At 36.0% G+C, this 21,484-nt stretch overlaps 1 protein-coding gene across 3 annotated transcripts in view; it reads left to right on the top strand.

Annotated features, from left to right (window-relative positions):
* Window positions 1-13,267, top strand: part of LOC116291021 (anaphase-promoting complex subunit 7) — a 136,516-nt gene extending 123,249 nt beyond the window's left edge. For all 3 annotated transcript variants that reach the window (XM_089029049.1, XM_089029051.1, XM_089029050.1), the window contains 3 exons: window positions 11,488-11,617; window positions 11,932-11,982; window positions 12,554-13,267. In XM_089029049.1, the coding sequence (XP_088885175.1) occupies window positions 11,488-11,617; window positions 11,932-11,982; window positions 12,554-12,562 (190 nt within the window). In that variant the 3' untranslated portion in view covers window positions 12,563-13,267. The remainder of the gene's footprint in view (window positions 1-11,487; window positions 11,618-11,931; window positions 11,983-12,553) is intronic.
* Window positions 13,268-21,484: the final 8,217 nt, after the last annotated feature.

Raw genomic sequence — 21,484 nt, forward strand, 5'->3', positions numbered from 1 at the left:
CATAAACAAGCTGTATGCCCGCCTGTACAGACCTGTCATTAGTAATATGAAAGTACCAGTTCTGCATCACGGGCCCCGTCGGGCTACCCCGGGCCCGTAGGGGGAGGGGGTGTTCTACATCTCTGGAACCGCTCCGGAGCAAAGGGGGGCTACTTTTTTACCTCCTGCGGATTCGGCCGCATGACGTCATGATTTATTTTTATCATAGTTCGTCTGTATTATATATATACGAAGTATGTGGACCGCGTGGCACTAATGAAATAGTAGAAGATAATATAGGTAAGTTGTAGTGCTTGGAAACGAGGTTATTCCGGGCGAAAGCCCATGGAATTAAATTCGGAAAAATTAATTTCCGACCTCGCTGGGACCTCCCAAGCACTATAACTTACCTATATTATCTTCTACTATATACGAAGTAGTTCACTATCGACAAGATGAAAAATAATTCCCTCATAATGTTTAATTTGCGTGACAGTTCGATTTGTTATTCCTAATTTATGCTATGTCTTCAGATTTTTTTTTGTTTTTGTTTTTGTTTTTGTTCTCATTATCTTCTCATCTGCGTGATTGCCAGTTGGATTTGCCTCAGTGCAACTGTCGTTGTGATATGCAAATTATGACTCAACTACACGCATCAAGTATGTCGATCAATTACCATAATACTATCATAGATTGGATGTTTATTTTCTATCAAAAATATGTTTGTCTCACGAGTCGGAATCTAGAAGTCAATATTTCTTAATATATATATTTTTAGAAATATAGAAAACTTTGAACCACATTTCCCTAAAACCACAGAAATGTTCTGCAGTGCTTTTATTCAAAAAGTTTAGCTCCATGTTTATACACAAAAATATTAAATTACGTGATCCAGCTATTAACACTATGTAGATAGAATCTTGTACAAAACTCGCGACAAATCTTAAAAAAGCGATTTTGAATTAATATGAAGCAGTTGGATTACTCTAGGCTATCGATATTGCATTTCTTTTACTGGTCCACGACTGTGGTTAGGGCTTCATTAGACATATTCTCCTCGGCAATGGCTCGGACTGAGGGTTCGTCTTCGCGTAGTTTTACCCACTTCATACTACCTGTAGATCGGTGCATTATCTTTACAGGCCAACAATTTTCTCCATCAATGTAGACACCAGGATGGTTAGGATCGGCTCTGTTACGCGATGTTCTATACATTTCTATAATATCGTATTCTTCTGGAATGTTTCGCAATGCTGGTGCTCCCGAGATGTAGTTTTGCCACACGGGGATAGCTGCATTCGACCAGATTATTGAACGATGTGCGAGCTTAGGTTGTTTTCTTTCTGGTTTTGTTTCGGTGCCAAACACTGGTGCTGACTCGACACTACTGCTCACCTTAGTATTTGTGGAGAAGAGATAAACTTGACAGCTTCCAAATATGTCTCCAAGAACTTGCTTATCGGCTGGTGTATCGGGTTTGTTATCCACCAATAAGTATCCAAATGGCCTTTCGGTCTCCCTGTGGTATGCGGACATAAATTGGTCTCTATTCTTATCAAACATTCGCTCTCCGACGATTCCAATTTGTTTTCTGTCACTAGGACTTCGAAAGAGGGCCAGATATTGAGCATTTCGACTTATATCTGTATTAAATTTTCCCTTAGGAAACATGTTTTGAAGCAAGAGGATAATGCTAGCGTTTCTATGACGACCCTGGGTAAATAATCGAGCTACTACAGGACTGTCTGTCGCTTCGGCCATCAGATCGTCCAGTATGATTATGTTGTTATATTTGGGATTAATCTCACTCAGATCCTCGGACAGCTCGGGTAAACCTCTTTCCAATTGAATTCTTTTTCCAAGGGATTTTTTCAAAACGTCGTAACGATCTTGCCATTGATTATTGCACCAAAGAACACGGATATTTTTCTGCTCTTCAAACACGATAGGATTCTTTTGTAAAATCTGTTGGACGAAATAGGTCTTACCACACTGAGTGGGACCCACGACCAAGAGAAAAAATTTATGGCGGAAGTTGAATTCTGGACAGAGTGCAGTAGTCAAAGACAGCGATACTTTTGCAGTTTTTTTTAATTTGAGTACAGAGCTTGTTCTCTTTCGAATGCATCTGTTTTCTTTTAGGCTACGTGCTGGCCGTGCCGGTAGTAAGCTCGAGATGTGGTTTTGTGGTGCTGAGAACCTTGCAGTTCCTAACCACTTTTTCCTTTCATCCCCATATAGGTTATGTACTTGACGTAAATGATTACTCATAAACTGTAGATCAGGATTGTTACAGACAGGACAGTCTCTCTTGTACTTGTAGGAGGAGCATATAGTATTTCAGTCACTTAAGTTTCTTTTTTTCTCGATATGGGGTAGATCATATGAGGTGGATTGGGGTGGATGTAGGGTGGATGTAGGGTGGATGTGGGGTGGATGTAGGGTGGATGTGGGGTGGATGTAGGGTGGATGTGGGGTGGATGTAGGGTGGATGTGGGGTGGATGTAGGGTGGATGTGAGGTGGATGTGGGGTGGATGTAGGGTGGATGTGGGGTCTATGAGGGGCGGATGTAGGGTGGATGTGGGGTGGATGTGGTATGCATGTCAATCTACACTAAATTCTACGCAAGAACCTATACTAGAATCTACACTAGAATCTACACTAGAATCTATACTAGATCTACTATCTACACTAGAATCTACACTATATATAGAGCTAGGCTATCAGCTATCAGCTATCAGGCTATCGGCTATTGGCTACATTTTTGAATAAAAGCACTGCAGAACATTTCTGTGGCTTTAGGGAAATGTGGTTCAAAGTTTTCTATATTTCTAAAAATATATATATTAAGAAATATTGACTTAAGTTTTTAAAATTCATCAACTCGATAAACTCTCCGTTAGATGATGGGGTAAAATCTTTCTAGAAGAGTGAAGTATAGATCTCACTGAAGTTCAGTGGGTAGATTGTAGTGTAAAACAATTATCTGTAGGTCGTCGGTTAGATTCCGACTCGTGAGACAAACATATTTTTGATAGAAAATAAACATCCAATCTATGATAGTATAATGGTAATTGATCGACATACTTGATGCGTGAAGTGGAGTCATAATTTGCATATCACAACGGCAGTTGCACTGAGGCAAATCCAACTGGCAATCACGCAGATGAGAAGATAATGAGAACAAAAAACAAAACAAAAAAAAAAAAATCTGAAGACAAATAACAAATCGAACTGTCACGCAAATTGAACATTATGAGGGAATTATTTTTCATCATGTCGATAGTGAACTACTTCGTTAATATAAAATACAGACGAACGATGATAGAAATAAATCATGACGTCATGCGGCCGAATCCGCAGGAGGTAAAAAAGTAGCCCCCCTTTGCTCCGGAGCGGTTCCAGAGATGTAGAACACCCCTTCCCCCTACGGGCCCGGGGTAGCCCGACGGGGCCCGTGATGCAGAACTGGTACTTTCATACTACTGTCATTACCTGTCAAAACTGGACCAATCATCGTTTTTAGCCAATCATCGCATAGATCAAATTTGTTTACGTGAGTTTGACGAAAGACGCGTGCTCTTTTCGTAAACAAAAAAATTTTTTTTCTTTAAATTTAACGCTATTTTTCTCGTAAAAATCTATTATATAAAGCGAATAGATCAGGCTTAGCTATGTTATGTTCTCTGATAAAACACGACTGGAGCTGTAAGACACGAAAAAAATTATAGAAATCACGGGCCTCTGTTTGTTAAGTGTAATATATGAATTTAGGCTCTGCCTAAAAGCGCAGCTACCAATAGGCACAGGGAGCCCAATTTAGATAAAACTGTAAGATGAAAATAAAATCGGGCAAAAAAATTTCCTTCTTTTTTTCTTCTTCGAGATGAATTAACGTCCCCCATGATGAACCATGAAGAGCAAAAATGAAGTCGAAATCGTTTTCTTCGCACGAGTCTTTGCTTTCGACCTCAGTCCACTTAGGAATTTTGTTACATGTACACAACCCACCACCAGCCACCCCAGGGGCTAATTTTGCTCTTAAAAGGTACCTCGACAAAGTTTTGCATGGCCGACATTTTTACGCTTTGAATTCCTGGTTAATTTTACTTGAAAAGCGAATGATAACTAAAAATATTAATCCAATGCAATTTCAAGTTTAGTGAAATTTACCTTGGATGTCTTTCATTAAAATCCAAATTTCGGAGATTTCCGAACTTTTTATGGGCAAATCAACACCATAAGACAGACTTGAAAACTGGTTAAGAAAAGGTGAGCCAAATATAAGCTATATAATAATATAATAATATGATAATAATAATAATAATAATAATAATAATAATAATAATAATAATGAAAACTATATTGAGTTTTTTCCCGAAATACAATCGTAAATCTCGCTACGTATAGGCAATTTACAATTGGCTACTTGAATCGAATACAAAATGTGACAAATGACAATTAAAAGAAAAAGAAAAGAAAAAAAAGAAAAAGAAAAAGATATTATATCTGTAACACTATGGGGAAAAAAGGAAGACTATTAATACTACATTAACTCAGGACTCTTCCATTGTTTGTTTCTGCAGCAGAAAATATAATATAATGATCTAATTGCTATATTTATTAACTTTCTGATGATGTAAAGGCGATCATTGTTATTGAAATCAAGGTCTTCTAACATGTTGATAAAATTAGCAGAATCATTAGCGAATACACCAAGTGCACTGATGGATAGGTTAACGAAGACTACATTTTTATACTGATGTTTCAAACTTTGAACAGACTCCTTATATTTCGCGTTTTTACGAGTTATGTTATTTTGTAGATTTGATTCATATAACCCACTGTTAGCTCAAGAACGTAGAGACACTCATCATTTTTAGTAGATAGTAACAAATCAGGACTGTAATCATCGCCAGTTATAGATGAGGGGTTTTTGAAACTAGAGAGGACAACATATAAGGAAGCATCAGCAACAGACTGGAGTGCTTTGGCTAGGGAGAGAAGTACGGAGTCGTGTCTCCAAGTAAATCGACCCACAGGTAGCCCAAGCTTGGTTTCTGTGGTGTCCTGTTATAAGGAAATGTATGGGGAATCATCAAAAATTTCAATAAAATCATCAAAACGTGAAATAAAGCCTCGAAATTTTACCCTATCATTGAGAAATAGCACTTTTTTCGCTCTGCGTGGTTATTTTTTGAATTTAGCCCGTTTTAAGGATTTTTTCCCCCACCAGTAAGAAATAAGAGAAGGTTGGAAACTCGGGATCCAAAAGCGAGCCATCACGAGTCTTTGAAACCTCGTACGTCTTCGAATGTTCTTTCCAGCGCCAAATTTTAGTCATGACCCTTCTCTCACATCCCTATAGAACCGAGAAAGTCGCATTAGAGATTAGTCTTCGCGTCTTTAAGCCATGAAATTTGCCTGTATTCACATACTACCTCGCTTGTTCTGACCCGTACTTGGAGCTCACTGTACACCAGTTCAACGGATTTCTTTCGGCAACCGACCCGAGGTCACGCCGGAAGTCTTCGAATCGTAAATGCGGATTCGATTTGGATATCGTCTTTCTTCGAAATTATAAGTTAAATACTTTTGTATCTTAGGCCGTTAAAAAATACACTCACCATAATTTTCGAAATTATAAGTTAAATACTTTTGTATCTTTGGCCGTTAAAAAATACACTCACCATAATTTTCGAAATTATAAGTTAAATACTTTTGTATCTTTGGCCGTTAAAAAATACACTCACCATAATTTTCGAAATTATAAGTTAAATACTTTTGTATCTTTGGCCGTTAAAAAATACACTCACCATAATTTTCGAAATTATAAGTTAAATACTTGTATCTTTGGCCGTTAAAAAATACACTCACCATAATTTTCGAAATTATAAGTTAAATACTTTTGTATCTTTGGCCGTTAAAAAATACACTCACCATAATTTTCGAAATTATAAGTTAAATACTTTTGTATCTTTGGCCGTTAAAAAATACACTCACCATAATTTTCGAAATTATAAGTTAAATACTTGTATCTTTGGCCGTTAAAAAATACACTCACCATAATTTTCGAAATTATAAGTTAAATACTTTTGTATCTTTGGCCGTTAAAAAATACACTCACCATAATTTCGAAGAAAGACGATATCCAAATCGAATCCGCATTTACGATACGAAGACTTCCGGCGTGACCTCGGGTCGGTTGCCGAAAGAAATCCGTTGAACTGGTGTACAGTGAGCTCCAAGTACGGGTCAGAACAAGCGAGGTAGTATGTGAATACAGGCAAATTTCATGGCTTAAAGACGCGAAGACTAATCTCTAATGCGACTTTCTCGGTTCTATAGGGATGTGAGAGAAGGGTCATGACTAAAATTTGGCGCTGGAAAGAAAATTCGAAGACGTACGAGGTTTCAAAGACTCGTGATGGCTCGCTTTTGGATCCCGAGTTTCCAACCTTCTCTTATTTCTTACTGGTGGGGGAAAAAATCCTTAAAACGGGCTAAATTCAAAAAATAACCACGCAGAGCGAAAGAAGTGCTATTTCTCAATGATAGGGTAAAATTTCGAGGCTTTATTTCACGTTTTGATGATTTTATTGAAATTTTTGATGATTCCCCATACATTTCCTTATAACAGGACACCACAGAAACCAAGCTTGGGCTGCCTGTGCCTTGTGATACTAGTTGACTTTGTAATTTATCCTCGTTTATAGCATGAAAGTCTTTAATCACATCTTTAGTGGATTTGTAGACATCATACTGAAGATTAGTGTGACAATTTGTTGATTTCCAAAGTTTTTTGTAAGTTTTTTGTAAGTTTTTTCATCTTTTCACGATGTATAATTTACCTTTTTATCATTACGATTTCCAAAGTTGTTTGATTGACTTATTGGGGGAATTCGTTAGAGCTTTCCTGATGACTGATTGACACTGAATGAACTTTATTGAAGAGGGAAAGATGTTTTGATCATATTTATTACAAGGGAGAAAAATGTTACTTAGAGTTCCACATATGGGATATTTAGTCATTTACGAACATACGATAATACCAGGGAATCAAGATTTTCTTGAACCCAAGTCTTGGATAGATCAGCAACAGTGAAGTGCCTTGAAATTTTTGAAAGAACATATCGGTTGTAGAGTAGAAGTTTATTCTTTGGATGTAAATAATAATAATAATAATAATAATAATAATAATAATGAAGAAGAAGAAGGCTTGGTTGATCATTGAAGGAACTGTTTGTAATATAGGCATTATTGAAGAACGAACACTATTAAAACAGCAGAAATATACCGAATTAAGATCAGGTCTAAATAGCCTATATCCCGATTATAAAGTAATCCAAGTAAACATTGTCCAAGATTTTCTAGCGGGTTATAAGAAATAACTTGTACATGATATGGAAAGTGTAGATATAGATGATGGACCAAACTTGATAAGACAATGCCAAAAATGGGTACACTTTTGAATAGAAATTTGTTAGTGACACACTATGGATATAGCCTAGAACTATAAAAGTTCAGCTTTATTCTTGTAAAAAAGTATTACCCATACTGAAAGTTTGAATAAACTGAAGATGATGATAATAATAATGATAATAATAGTAATAATAATAATAATAATAATAATAATGAAAACTTTGAGTTTTTCCCAAATACAATCGTAAATCTCGCTACTTATAAGTAATTTACAATTGCCTACTTGAATCGAATACAAAATGTGACAAATGGCAAAAAGAAAAAGAAAAAGAAGAAGAAAAAATGAAAACTATTAATACTGCATTAACTCAGGACTCTTCCATTGTTTGTTCCTGCAGCAGAAAATATAATATGATGATCTAATTGCAACATTTATTAACTTTCTGATGATGTAAAGGCGATCATTGTTATTGAAATCAAGGTCTTCTAACATGTTGATAAAATTAGCAGAATCATTAGCGAATACACCAAGTGTACTGATGGATAGGTTAACGAAGACTACATTTTTATACTGATGTTTCATACTTTGAACAGACTCCTTATATTTCGCGTTTTTACGAGTTATGTTATTTTGTAGATTTGATTCATAACCCACTGTTAGCTCAAGAACGTAGAGACACTCATCATTTTAGTAGATAGTAACAAATCAGGACGGTAATCATCGCCAGTTATAGATGAGGGGTTTATATATATATATATATATATATATACATATGGTTTCATATATATATATATATATATATACACCGAATCCCTAAAACTTTGACAATTTAGCGATATATATACATATATATGTATCCCCTTTTTCCTCTTGTCTTTCCTTGAAAATCCAGGTATGACAATAGAAAAAAGGGGGTTACACATATATGTATATATATCTTTAAAGTGTCAAAGTTTTAGGGATTCGGTGTATATATATATATATATATATATATATTGTTTCATATATATATATATATATATTGTTTCATATATATATATATATATATGAAATAGTTTTAACCATTAAAAGCAACAATATTAATACCGGTTAACTCACTTTTGTTGCTGTGGGATATGTCAGGGAATTAATGTGGGATATCTAACTGGGTTTTGACGGAAGCGGAAATGTCTTTGTTATCTGGTTTTGCCCCACACCGAAGGAGATTGATATATATGCCTTAAGAAAAGATGTTAAGGACTATGTTTCACGTGTCCGACTCAATGAGTATTTTTACAATGATTTTTGGAGGTTCCGGCATTCAGAAAGAATGCCACTTGGTGTACGGATAAAAACAGAGTGCGGGTGTTGGAGGCATACGTGCAGAAACTGGAGAGGAAGATTATGACAAATTGATTCAAGGAACTGTTAAAACAGGACTCTGACTCGAGAAGAACAATAGGCTTTAGAAAGTCTTAGAAGATACAACGTTATCATAAAAGGCAGATAAGGGGTTTCCGGAGTGGTGGTAATGGACAAGAATATATAGAAATGGACAACGATATCATAATTAAGAAGGCAGATAAGGGTTTAGGAGTGGTGGTAATGGACAAGAATATATAAAAATGGACAACGATATCATAATTAAGGAGGCAGATAAGGGTTCAGGAGTGGTGGTATTGGACAAGGATCGATACATATCAGAGGGGATACGACAACTTACAGACAGGCAAGTTTATATTCCACTTTTCAAAGGATCCTACACGGGAAATGAAAACGAAAATTAACAACGAGGGTTGTCCCGGCCGACCAGTGATCTCGGGATGCGGCACGCCTACTGAAACGATCTCAATTTGTGGATTCTCATGTGAAACCTTTGGTACCAGAATTGAAATCTTATGTCGTTAAGGTATTAGGATACGAAAAATGACGATTTGCTCGAAAAAAATTTTTTTTTTTGAAATTTCGTAACTTTAAATTTTTGTCTTTCATATGTTTATGAAATTTCTTGCAATTTTTGATTGGAAAAGCCAAAATTTTGAGGCAAATCAAAATCGTGACTTTATAAAGACCGGAAATGTCCCGTCGCTTCCAATAACGTCGAGTCCAAATGCTCCTTTCTCCTTGTAAAAAGATCCTACATTGCGATCGTCCAGAACAAGAGATAATTTGACAAGTGATGACAAAATGGAAGGCTCCAGGTGTTTTGGCCAACACCATCGTAGCCTCCTGCAGCTTCCGGCAGGAAACAAAGAAATGTATTTTTCTCGAATCTTTTTTGCCGCTAAAACCTCAACTTCAAAAAGCTAAAAGGCCCTTGGATTTCATTCGATCTTCTTAAAATTTGGAGAGTTTATAAAGTAACTCATGATCCAAAAAAGGTGTCTCCAATTTTTGAAATTTATTTTCTTTCCAAAGTTATGACGCTTTTTACTCTAAACAACACTCCAAAAGCAATCGTCGAACTTTGATCAAAAATAGCGAGAGATATAAAACAGATATCAAAAATCTGGGACACCCTTTTTGAGCTTATTATCTCCTGAGTATGTTAAGACATTTTTCGCAAACATAGCTTAAAATGTACGTGTCCGTTAACGTTTTCACTGAGGCATGGTCAAATTTCGCTTCGAGGACAATAATGTGAACAACAATTTAAAAAATCGTATTTCGAAGATGTCTTCATAAACTATAATTACTCAGCTTTCAGAAAATGTATACTTTGTTTGTGCTATACTATAAAGCCAGCGCGTTATTTAAGTTTGCGCGCATAGTGGTCGTAAGCGTATCCTAATACCTTAAGGACACTAATGATTTTCTTCGGAAATTGAATGAGATCGGTCAGTACGCTTCCAGAAGGAGCTATTCTAGTTACTATTGACTTCGTGAGGTTGTACCTCCACATACCATATGGACACCCTATAAAATATTCATGATGTGGACGGACGGGGAGGATGAGCTCAAGAACTTTTTGACTTATTTGAATAGCGCACACGAAACTATTAGGTTCACTTGGTACTGCTCAAAAGAAAAAGTGAACTACTTGGATGTTGTTATTGATGATAATGGCACTTTTTGTCAAGATTATAGATTGTTTCATCCTTGGGGATGCAAAAATACAGTGAAGATTTTATTCGGCAACAGATCCAAAGGGCCAGGAAAGTTTCGAGAGAGCGGGCGCTCAAACCACTTTCTGACAGAAGGACTAATAATAGTACGCCATTTTTCGTGACGTATCACTGGGTTACCAATTATTGGCGGGATATTACGAGATCTCCATCATCTCCATCACACGTCAGAGAGGCATAAGAAGGCCATACAAGAGGTACTAAGAGTCTTAAAGGTTATTTGGTGCATGCTAGAGGGAAACCTGATAACATGACTGTGGTGCAAAGGAGTCACCAGTGTTCTTCTGCGCCATATGAAATCTGTAGGAAGAAGAAATTTCTTAACGTTGGGAACAAAATTTGGCAGCTTGACACAGTGGACTTAATGATGTTTCTGTTTAATCGATTGGCAAGCAGAGGAGGAATGAAGCCTGTCCCAGAATCCGCAAGATCCAATTTTCAAGATTACGTCCAAGCGCTTGTTTGTTTGTTGATGCGAAGAAAATTAAGATTGTTCCTTCGTATTCAAGAACTTGATAACTTTTTTTTCAATAACACTAAATATGTAAAAGCTACTACGTTTCTATGAAATTTGGGACGTGTCAGCTGACTCGAAGTCATTTATATTTTGCTGTGGTTCATACGATGCAATAAATTGGCGTGTTAGTTTGTGGAACCCATTCCAGTGAAGTCTTTGGTTAAAATATAAATAAAACCCCTTTCGTTCACGCTATCGGCTGATAATGTCCTTGGAGGAGAAATTGTCCTCAAAACATCACATATGCCCTCGAAGCTCTGCTTTTAGGGAAACTGTTCTTTTGGACTATTTCTCATTGTCGGACATTATCAGACGATATCCCACCAGCCAGAAGTGGGTTATTTATTCAATAACTGAACCGTTAGGAGATTATCTGGCCAGTAGTAATATCTGGTCCCTCTACTCAGATCGCATGCATGAGATTCCCCTTCCTAATGGATTGTTGGAACTGATTTTTTTTCAGTTTGAACCCTGGTTACAGTAAGGCAATCGAAGGAATACAAAATGTTGAGAAGCGAAATGGATCGGTGGACCTGGACAGTGATGATGATGCGTTAGATACGAATAATGCTGAGGTTATTAGCCTAGAGGAGGTATACGGTACCATCTAGGGGTGCTAAAAAATATCAAGGGGGATGGGGTGGGGCGACATAACAAATAGACATCAGTTTTTATGTGTCTGCCCTCTTATTGACGATAAATCTCGTCATCACATTGTCAAAGTAGTATGCGGTTCCACTCGGCTGTAATGACGAAATTTATTGTCAATAAAAGGACAGACACATACTACTTTGACGATGTGGTGACGAAATTGTCGTCAATAAGAGGACAGACATAAAAAAACTAATGTCTCTGGGGGTTTTTTTTTTGACAATAACAAAAGACAATCTTAATCTTCGTTGTGTAGGATGATGCTGAAGATGCTGCCTCATGGACGTCTCAGGATCTTCAAGGACCAGTAAGTCACCAATGTAGTACTGGTCATGTAAAAATAATTTTCCTCCAGAAATACTTGTTTTCAACGTTGTTCTTTGATATCCCTTATATTCTCTTTCCTTATATCCCTTATATACAAGCACTTCACCTATGAAAATTATGTCGCGCAATCTCTCCTTTCAGAAAAGAAATATCGAACCAACAGATGCAAGGGTGGCTACAAAAAAAAAAAAATATATATATATATATATATATATTATAGCAAACTTTGCATGCATTTTTTTCTTTGTGTGTGTGTGTGTGTGTGTGTGTGTGTGTGTGTGTGTGTGTGTGTGTGTGTGTGTGTGTGTGTGTGTGTGTGTGTGTGTGTGTGGTGTGTTTGCTTGATATTTCTTTTCTGAAACCTCAATTACGTAATGGTCCATCCCTTACGTCCAAGGTAAAGAGGTCTTTACTACATTCAACAGCTAGGGCGTGATCTTTTCTCTTGTCACTCGAAGTTTGAGCAATGTCTGTATTGCATCTTTTGGTTCTCAATAATTCTAAAGTAAATAATACGGGCTAAGAAGATTAACACCAATATTTCTTTACAGTTATTCTAAAACTGGTATAATAGACAAGTCAACGAACTCCTGCTAATCAATCGGTAGAAGAGAGTGACTTCATACGATAATACCCCAGTTTCTAATTCTCTGTTCTGCAGGGTTAGCCTCGATTTCGTATGGAATTACTTTAAATATTCATGCATACCGATGAAGGTCCGTGGAATTTCAAAGTGTTTATATTGTTGAAGTTTTACATTCTTTACCTTACCGTTGGTATTTGTGAATATTTAGACACTGAAATGAGGCTAACCCTGTAAGAATGATTCTGTGATCAAGAAACAGAGCAGAAACCTTTACCCCAATCCTCCAACTAAACGGACTGTGGTTTTAAGAGCAGCCTGGTCGCCCTCGTCTGAATTGATGTCAGAGTGAAGATTTGTCTGCAAAAAGAAAGCCGTCGAGAAGAAAGAAGCAAAAAGAAAAACGTCGTAGCAAGTAGAACAAAGACAAAAAAACTCAAACCTTTTTTTTTTTTCCTTTACTGTACTTTTTGATCGCATTGCTGCACCGAAAATGATTTGTTACCCCTTCCCTCACGAGCAACTGGATTTCGCAAATGAGGAGAGACTGGAAGCGATCAAAATTCTCATACTCCCTTGACATTTGCTAGAGAAGATTTAGAAGATATTTCTTTGAAATTTTAACGTTGTATTAACTAAATATATTATTAATAGAATACCAAATAAAATACGCTGCAAAATATTTTGAGAAAAAGTATCTTGAATTAGTTTCATCGCGAGTGCAACCGCAAAACAAAAACAAAAACATTCTTAATAATTAGACTGATTTCAAACGACATAATGCTGTAACGAAAAGAAAGTAAAAAAATCTTCATAGAACTGCTTTTCGTTTTGGACCTGGAAGTCGTTTTTCCATACTAATAATAATGGTGGTGCTAAAAACGCGCTTGCGCAAAATCATCTGTATGATAGATTTAGAATGATTTGAAAAGGGAATAGCCCAATCTCGTACCAAGAGCCAATAAAATGGGCTTTTACATCAGAAAAAATCTGTTAACATTTGGTCAACTACGATTTCAAGCTCACGCCCCCTCATGTGAGCCCATACAAATGATGTCTCAAAAACACGGTTTTTGGATCTTTTCTCAAAATAATACCCTGGGTGCCAGAGGCCGTGTGGGGCTTGGGGGCGAGAGAGAGAGGGAGGAGGGGGCCCCTTAAGTTACCTTTCAAAACAAACTCCGCTTATTCCAACCAGAAAAATAATTTTCACCCTGCCTATGACTCAACAGTCGGCGTTATTTTCAATATAAACCGCTGTTCATTTTGTGCACTTTTGAGTAATACAAACGGCTTTAGTGCAATGATGATTAATATTCAAACTTTCACTCTCGTGAGTGAACTTGTTTTGCATAACTAAACTGCAAAGCTTTTATTAGCTTGAGCCAAAAGAGAGAGAGAAAAATAAAAGAAAAGTACCTACAAAGAATCACTAAGTTATGAGAGGAGAAGTGGAAGAATATGCCTCTCTTAAGTAAGAATAACCTCTGTTTATTTAGAAATTATATTCAGCCTGTTCATCAACTGAGATTTGACTGAGTTGATGCTCAATAATAATAACACGGTAGACTACAAATAAAGCAAAATATCCTATCCAGAGTAGCTCATGAACAATATATTTTTGCACCACTTTTGTCATAAGTCATATTACCGACTGTCCTCGGAGTGATTGATTGTTTTAGAAGGGCACATATAAATAAGCGAAGAACGAGTTCAGAATTGATCTCAGCTCGACCGAAACTTTCAAGAAGAGCGATTTCAGAACTGATTTTAAACTTAACCAATTGCAAAACTTCCAATGTTTCGCTTTACATCAATAAAACCGTTTACAATATGACATTTTTTCTTATAGTGCAGAGGTATTAAAAAGTGAACACATAATTCCCGCCTCTTGACTTTAGCGCTGTTCATAAACAACACTCGGTAGGCCAGCCAACGCAAAATTAGAACAACAGAAGCTCTTATTCTGCGACCTATGTACATATCTATTATGCGCCATCTTAAATCTTCACTGTAAACCATGTTCGTTCAAAGATTGCAACAAATAGTAAACTGATTTTGATAATCATGCTTTTTATTCACTCAGTAAACAAACATATGAGGCTGACAACTTTCTAATTTTCACCTCACTGAACAAAGCAAATCCATGTCTATTGTGTTTCTTTGTGTTCATTTAAGGTGGCTGGACCCCCTCACGCTTGACCGCTACCTTTCCACTTTTGGAACGTTGGTGCATAACCGTCTTTTATCCGATTGCAAACCTTTTTTGCACATAAGTCACATAAAGATTGAATTAATGTTTGATGCAGTTTTCAATGAGATCGAACGTCATAACACGCGATTATGATGAAATATTTGATTTCGTTTAGAAAATAATTTTAGCCTTGCAGAGCGTTCAAAACTAAAATGCTTCGTACCACATAATTATATACTAGATGCCTCCATTTGTAGGGATTTTTGAAAAAATCTATTTAGCTAATTATGAGATATTTGAGATTCTTTAAATATAGTGCATAATCTACTTCAAAACTAAACAATGGATTTCATACGGCCGAAATTAATATTTCAGAGCTATATATTCACAAAAGGTATTGCTCATTTAGTTTTACTCTGTATCTAGTTTTGAAACGAACATTTTGAAGGTAATCGACTTATGCGATTTTGTAAAAACGTATATGCTTCGGGAGTAAATCGGAAAGCAGCCAAGCGAGATGAGACCGTGCATGGTGCGGAAGAATTTGGTGTTATGGTCATTCGGCAAACAATAGAATTCCCATAGCATCAAATCGTTGGGAAACGATCAATGTTTTCTGTATTTCTCGTTCGCTTTAGATCGCTTTAAATGAGTTCAATAGTCTTGCAATTTTGTGTAATATTAGTTTAAGTTCTAATTTGTATCCTGGCGTAGTTTTGAGAGAAATGATCAGCGAATTTTAGAATAATGGAAGATCTAGTAAGATTGACTAGAAAACTGCGATGAAAAGTGCGCATCAAATGTTTACCCTGTCTTCTGCACTATACGTTTTTACAAAATCGCATAAGTCGATTACCTTCAAAATGTTCCTTTTAAAACTAGATACAGAGTAAAACTAAATGAGCAATGACTTTTGTGAATATATAGTTCTGAAATATTAATTTCGGCCGTATGAAATCCATTGTTTAGTTTTGAAGTAGATTATGCACTATATTTAAAGAATCTCAAATATCTCATAATTAGCTAAATAGATTTTTTCAAAAATCCCTACAAATGGAGGCATCTAGTATATAATTATGTGGTACGACGCATTTTAGTTTTGAACTCTCTGCAAAGCTAAAATTACTCTCTAAACGGAAACAAATATTTCATCATAATCGCGTGTTATGACGTTCGATCTCATTAAAAACTGCATCAAACATTAATTCAATCTTTATGTGACTTATGTGCAAAAAAGGTTTGCAATCGGATAAAAGACGTTTATGCACCAGCGTTCCAAAAGTGGAAGGTAGCGGTCAAGCGTGAGGGGGTCCAGCCACCTTAAGCACTGCCTGTCAAAAACGTTTGATGGAAATACAAAAGGTATATATATGAGTTTAGATATTGAAATCGCAGAATACTTCTGAACGGGTGTATATATATATATATATATACACTCGATTGCAGAAACGTTGTAGTATACATATATACATTTATACAAATACTTAATGAGATGCATTATGCAATTTTACTTTTTTAACCCTCAAAACCAGTTAATTTATAATCTGTAGGATGTGAAACACAAGAATAAAATATTTTGACGTTCATTGAATGAAACAAATAATAGATAAAGCGAGTTTTCTGTTTTGCATATCATTAAATATACTGAATAAATTAGGTATTTGTATAAATGTATACTACAACCTTTCTGCAATCGAGTGTATATATATATATATTTAAAACACTCATTAATAATTCATAAGCTTATGGTCGAACTGGAGGCACCATACACGTCACGTGCATGAACCTTTATACCCGATAAAGTCTTCTTCATTAGTATTCAAGTGATTTTATATAAAGACACATGTGTCTTTATATAAAGACCACTCGAATACCGTGAGGATGACTTCATCAGGGATGAAGTATGCATCCAAGTTTAGGTGAAGATATGGAGCTTCATCAAGGTAATAGTCAACCCTAATGATCTTTGACTAACGTGCCTGTCTTTGCCTTGGCACGCAATATCCAACGTGTGGGAGCTTCTATTTAATCTAGTTGCGCATGCCCGTGACGTCAAATCTCTATCGAAGTATAAAAATCCATGTTCGTGACGTGTATGGTGACTCCAGTTGAACCAAAATCTTATAAATTGTTCATGAGTGTTTTAAGCAGTTCAAAAAAACTCGTAGATCGTGTTTTATCAGGTATAAAAGCACTCGGCTACGCCTCGTGCTTTTATACCTGATAAAACACTCCTACTCGTTTTTTAACCACTACATATATATACAGCCATTTGCAAAAATTATGGCCGTTTCAAATATAAGTACAAGTATAACCTGTTTTATGAAAAGGAAACTGATTTTGATAATCATGCTTTTTATTCTTTCAGTAAACAAACATAGGAGGCTGACAACTTTCTAATTTTCACCTCACTGAACAAAGCAAATCCATGTCTATTGGGTTTCTTTGTGTTCATTTAAGCACTGCCTGTCAAAAACGTTTGATGGAAATACAAAAGGTATATATATGAGTATATATATTGAAAACGCAAAATTTTTCTGAACGGGTGTATATATACATACACACACACACACACACACACACACACACACACACACACACACACACACACACACACACACACACACACACACCACACACACACACACACACACACACACACACACACACATACATACATACATACATACATACATACATACATACATACATACATACATACATACATACATACATACATACATACATACATACATACATATATATATATATATATATATATATACACCCGTTCAGAAAAATTATGGCCGTTTCAAATATAAGTACAAGTATAACCTGTTTTATGAAAAGGTAACACACACAACCCCCCTAACATGAGCTTGCTTAAGGTGGTCAGAATTTCACACTGGAATGCTTTGCAAGTGAAAGGTCAATTCCTGTTTTGGCGCCTTGTGCACACCCCTAGCTCCGCCCCTCCTTCCCTTCACCCCACCCCTCCCCTCCCCTCCCCCCTCCACCCTTGGGAACTAAAATGTAACCCATCTATATAGCACTAATGGGTCTCTTACCTTAATAATTTTGTCAGTTTTTCAGATGCGCATGCACTGACTGAGTGTTGGGCCTGGGAAAAACAAAACAAAAACAAAACAAAGCCTTAAGCCAAGCTTGGCGCTGAGAGTGGAACGCTTTGCAGAGGCAGTGGGGAAGCGTTGACGTCAGAACTAGGCTTGGCTGATCTGATTCTATGCCTTTGAAAAAGTACAATATTTCGTAAATCAAATGGCATAGCATGCAAATGCTTGGAGACCAACAACCAAACAAGAATACTTAAAAAGCTGCAACCCACAGAAAGGCACCAATTCTTGTTTTGGACAGCCATGCATGGCCCAATTGGCTTATTCATGCAAATTTACTGATAGAAAATCATCTATTCCGGGTAAAAAATGAAGAAATCAAACATGAATTTTAAAAAGGGCAGCTCTATAGGAAACCCCTTCAGCCTTAACTGCATGGTCCAGTTAATGGCCATGTATTGTACCACAAAGAATGTCATAACTCATTGAAAAAGAAAAATTTTGTCTGTTAACTGGTTCTAATTTTTTCATTCATCAATGCTACGAAAAATTTGTTTTATTTCAACGCTTTAAAAAGGAAATTTTTTGAAGCATTGATGAATGAAAAAATTAGAAGATGTCTGTACCTTACCTTTTATACCTAATATAAGTGTAATTCATGTTTCTTTCTTCTACTGTGACGTGGTATATCTTCTTAACAGACATAGAGATTTTAAAATATCGCTGCAGCAACAATTAAATTACTTAATAGAGGAAAAGCAAAAAAATATATATATATATATTTTTTGCAAAGCTTCTCCGACATGCGCACTAGACGTCTTACACAGGGATCCCAACATTTTTCTTTGCTTGTTCAGTTCCTTTCTTTCTTGTTTAGATAGATAGATACTCCTACTTGCAAAAACGTTGCCATACGATATTAGAACATTAGTAATTTAGCGAGAAAGGAATATTATTAATCTATTAAGAGTGGCTGTCCGTAACGGTCGAGAATGGCGGGACAGCGAAGGAATTTTCAAATTTCTCATATTTTGTCAGAAGACAACCTTTGGTAAGCTCTTTTAAAAAATCCAGTTTAAAACTTCAAGCGCTTTTTTATTTTGGCGAATTTTACGAAAATCTAAAACTCGACTTCCGGTTCGCTCTGGACCGGTGTGAACAGCCCAAAATATTACCCATATTTAAGAAGGCCTCACTCGTTCAAAAATACTCCTATCGATCTGATACTTTTTCAACATTTTAACTAACTATCAGACTCCAAAAGGGATAAATAATATTTTTGGGAAAATGTTTTTTTTCTCGCTTTTTGGGATTTTTTTTCGATGGCATTTCAAGCAGCTACGACGCGAAGCAAATTTTAGCCTAAGTTGAATGCCCTAAATCATCACCTGGTATATATTTTATTTTCACTAAAACTATATGATCTGAAAGCTTGTTTATTGTACTTCTTTTCCTGAAAGTAACAGCTTTGGAACGCAAATACGTCCTCGCGATTAATCGACTCTTCTATGTAGCATACGGCGGTCTAATTTCGGATTCAGAATCAAAGCGCCTGCTTTATAAATACTCAAAAACTTTCTTGGATCACCCAGAATGAACATTTTAATCGTAAACAACATTAGTTTGATGACTGTAAACTATACTCCAGCTATATATTATTGACTTATTCTTTTGTACTGGAATGTTTTAGAGAGTAAGGACTTAAGCGTACGAATTCTAAGTTAGAAAAAAAACCTTTAGACCCCATCAAACGCAGGGTTTTTTTATTTTTCTCTTTTCTTTGTTTTTGTTGAATATACTTGCTCAAAATCCTCCCAAATTTCAATTAGTTCCACGTTATTCGTAGAAAAAACAAACTCATTTTCGTACTTTCTCAAAATTAATGGAATAAGTTAGAGGACATTATGATTGAATAAACAAACTGAATTAGTTGAGAAGCGTGGCACGTGAACGTCGATCACTTGTACCTTTCTTGAATTATATGAACTAAACAAACAACCTTTATGTTTTGTATTTTTTGTCTTTAACTCTTGTCAAAATTAATAATAACTAGTGACTAAAGTGCGTGCAGTTGCTTTCGTACTATTTCATTTAAGCCCCTTTCCCGATAACGTCACACATTTGATCCGCATCAACACTGCCTACTCTGCTTTTTTTCCCTTCTCTTTTGTTGCTGTTTTTGCTTGTTTTTATATGGGGTTTCAGAATTGACTGATTTAACTTGATTCTAAATGAAAAAGCCAAAAATCGTCCTTGTTTCATTAAGAGAAGTCAGTGGCTAACAAACCTGTTTCCTTTCCTATTCATTCGCCTAGAATAAACTGTTTGACAGGAACAACAAGTATCTTTTTACCAATAATAATAACATATTATATATATATATATATATATATATACAGCCATTTGCAAAAACTATGGCCGCTTCCAATACATATACGAGTATATCGAAAGCATATCAAGTATTATGGGATATCTTCCACTATATATTTTTCAAGTTGTCTATCATTAGGGCTTTCTGGAAAAAAATATCAAGAATGATATCCCGCCCTGTCTGATATACTTTCGATATAGTTGTATTTATATTTGAAACGGCCATAATTTTTGCAAATGGCTGTATATATATATATATATATATATATATAACAAAGTATGTAATGTGGTCTATACTGGTGAAACAGTGCTCGATGCGTAGGGATGCAGAGCAACAGATATATAGTAAAGATTGGATTAAAGACGAGACATGTTCACTGTAACTCCGAGTTTCGTGCTTACGCACTCATCAGACAGACGTTTTTTTCAGAATGAGTGGCCGTGTTGTATCCGATATTCAAACACGAGGCGTAGCCGAGTGATTGTATATCGAATACAACACGGCCACTCATACTGTAGATTGCTTATCAAACGTCTAGGTTAGTTCCTTTGTGTTTCACTAAAATTTTCAAAATTGAAGTGAATCTGGCCAAGAAAATCCAAGTTTAAGTTTATGCAAATGAAGACGAATCTATATCAGATATAAAACCTCCTTCATGGTCGTGATTTCTATTGTGTTTTCCTCATGAATTATTTATGAGTTTGATTTAAAAAAAAATAAAAAAAATATATATATATCAAATTATGCTTTACAACATTAATGTTTATAGCCAAGATTCAGGTAATAGCTGCTCAGTAGGCAAGCTAATCGTCGAGCTGAGCAGCCGGTTTTTTTTTTCTTTTTCTTATTCTTTTTTTTAACATTTTGACAGGAACAATTGTATGGTTTCTATCAATTACAGCCGCAATAGTAAACTACATTCTTAATTAAATGAAGGTATGGTGCTCTGGCGGCGGCTGCGTGCGAGTGCGAAGATTCTCTGTTCTTGAAAAGCATTTTTCTCTTGAGAGATGGTCGAAATCTCTTGAGAAACAATCGCTATTTGATCTTGCTAAGGCCGTCAAATACAAAGCTTGGAAGAGGGGGTTGGGGTTTCTACCGACCCTAAAATTCTCGTCTAGTAATATGAGGACCTCGGATTTATCTGCTGAAGAGGCTGGGCTCTCAAAGAAAATAAAAAGTCTGACCGCTTTATCAAAAAACAGAGAACCTACTTGGTCAACAAGCTCAACATTGAGTAAACCTTAGGAAGAAAGTTAA

Source organism: Actinia tenebrosa, unplaced genomic scaffold (genome assembly GCF_029948245.1).
Source record: "Actinia tenebrosa isolate PJP-AT-01 unplaced genomic scaffold, QUT_ActTen_1.0 PGA_scaffold13__45_contigs__length_12533684, whole genome shotgun sequence".
Lineage (NCBI taxonomy): Eukaryota > Metazoa > Cnidaria > Anthozoa > Actiniaria > Actiniidae > Actinia > Actinia tenebrosa.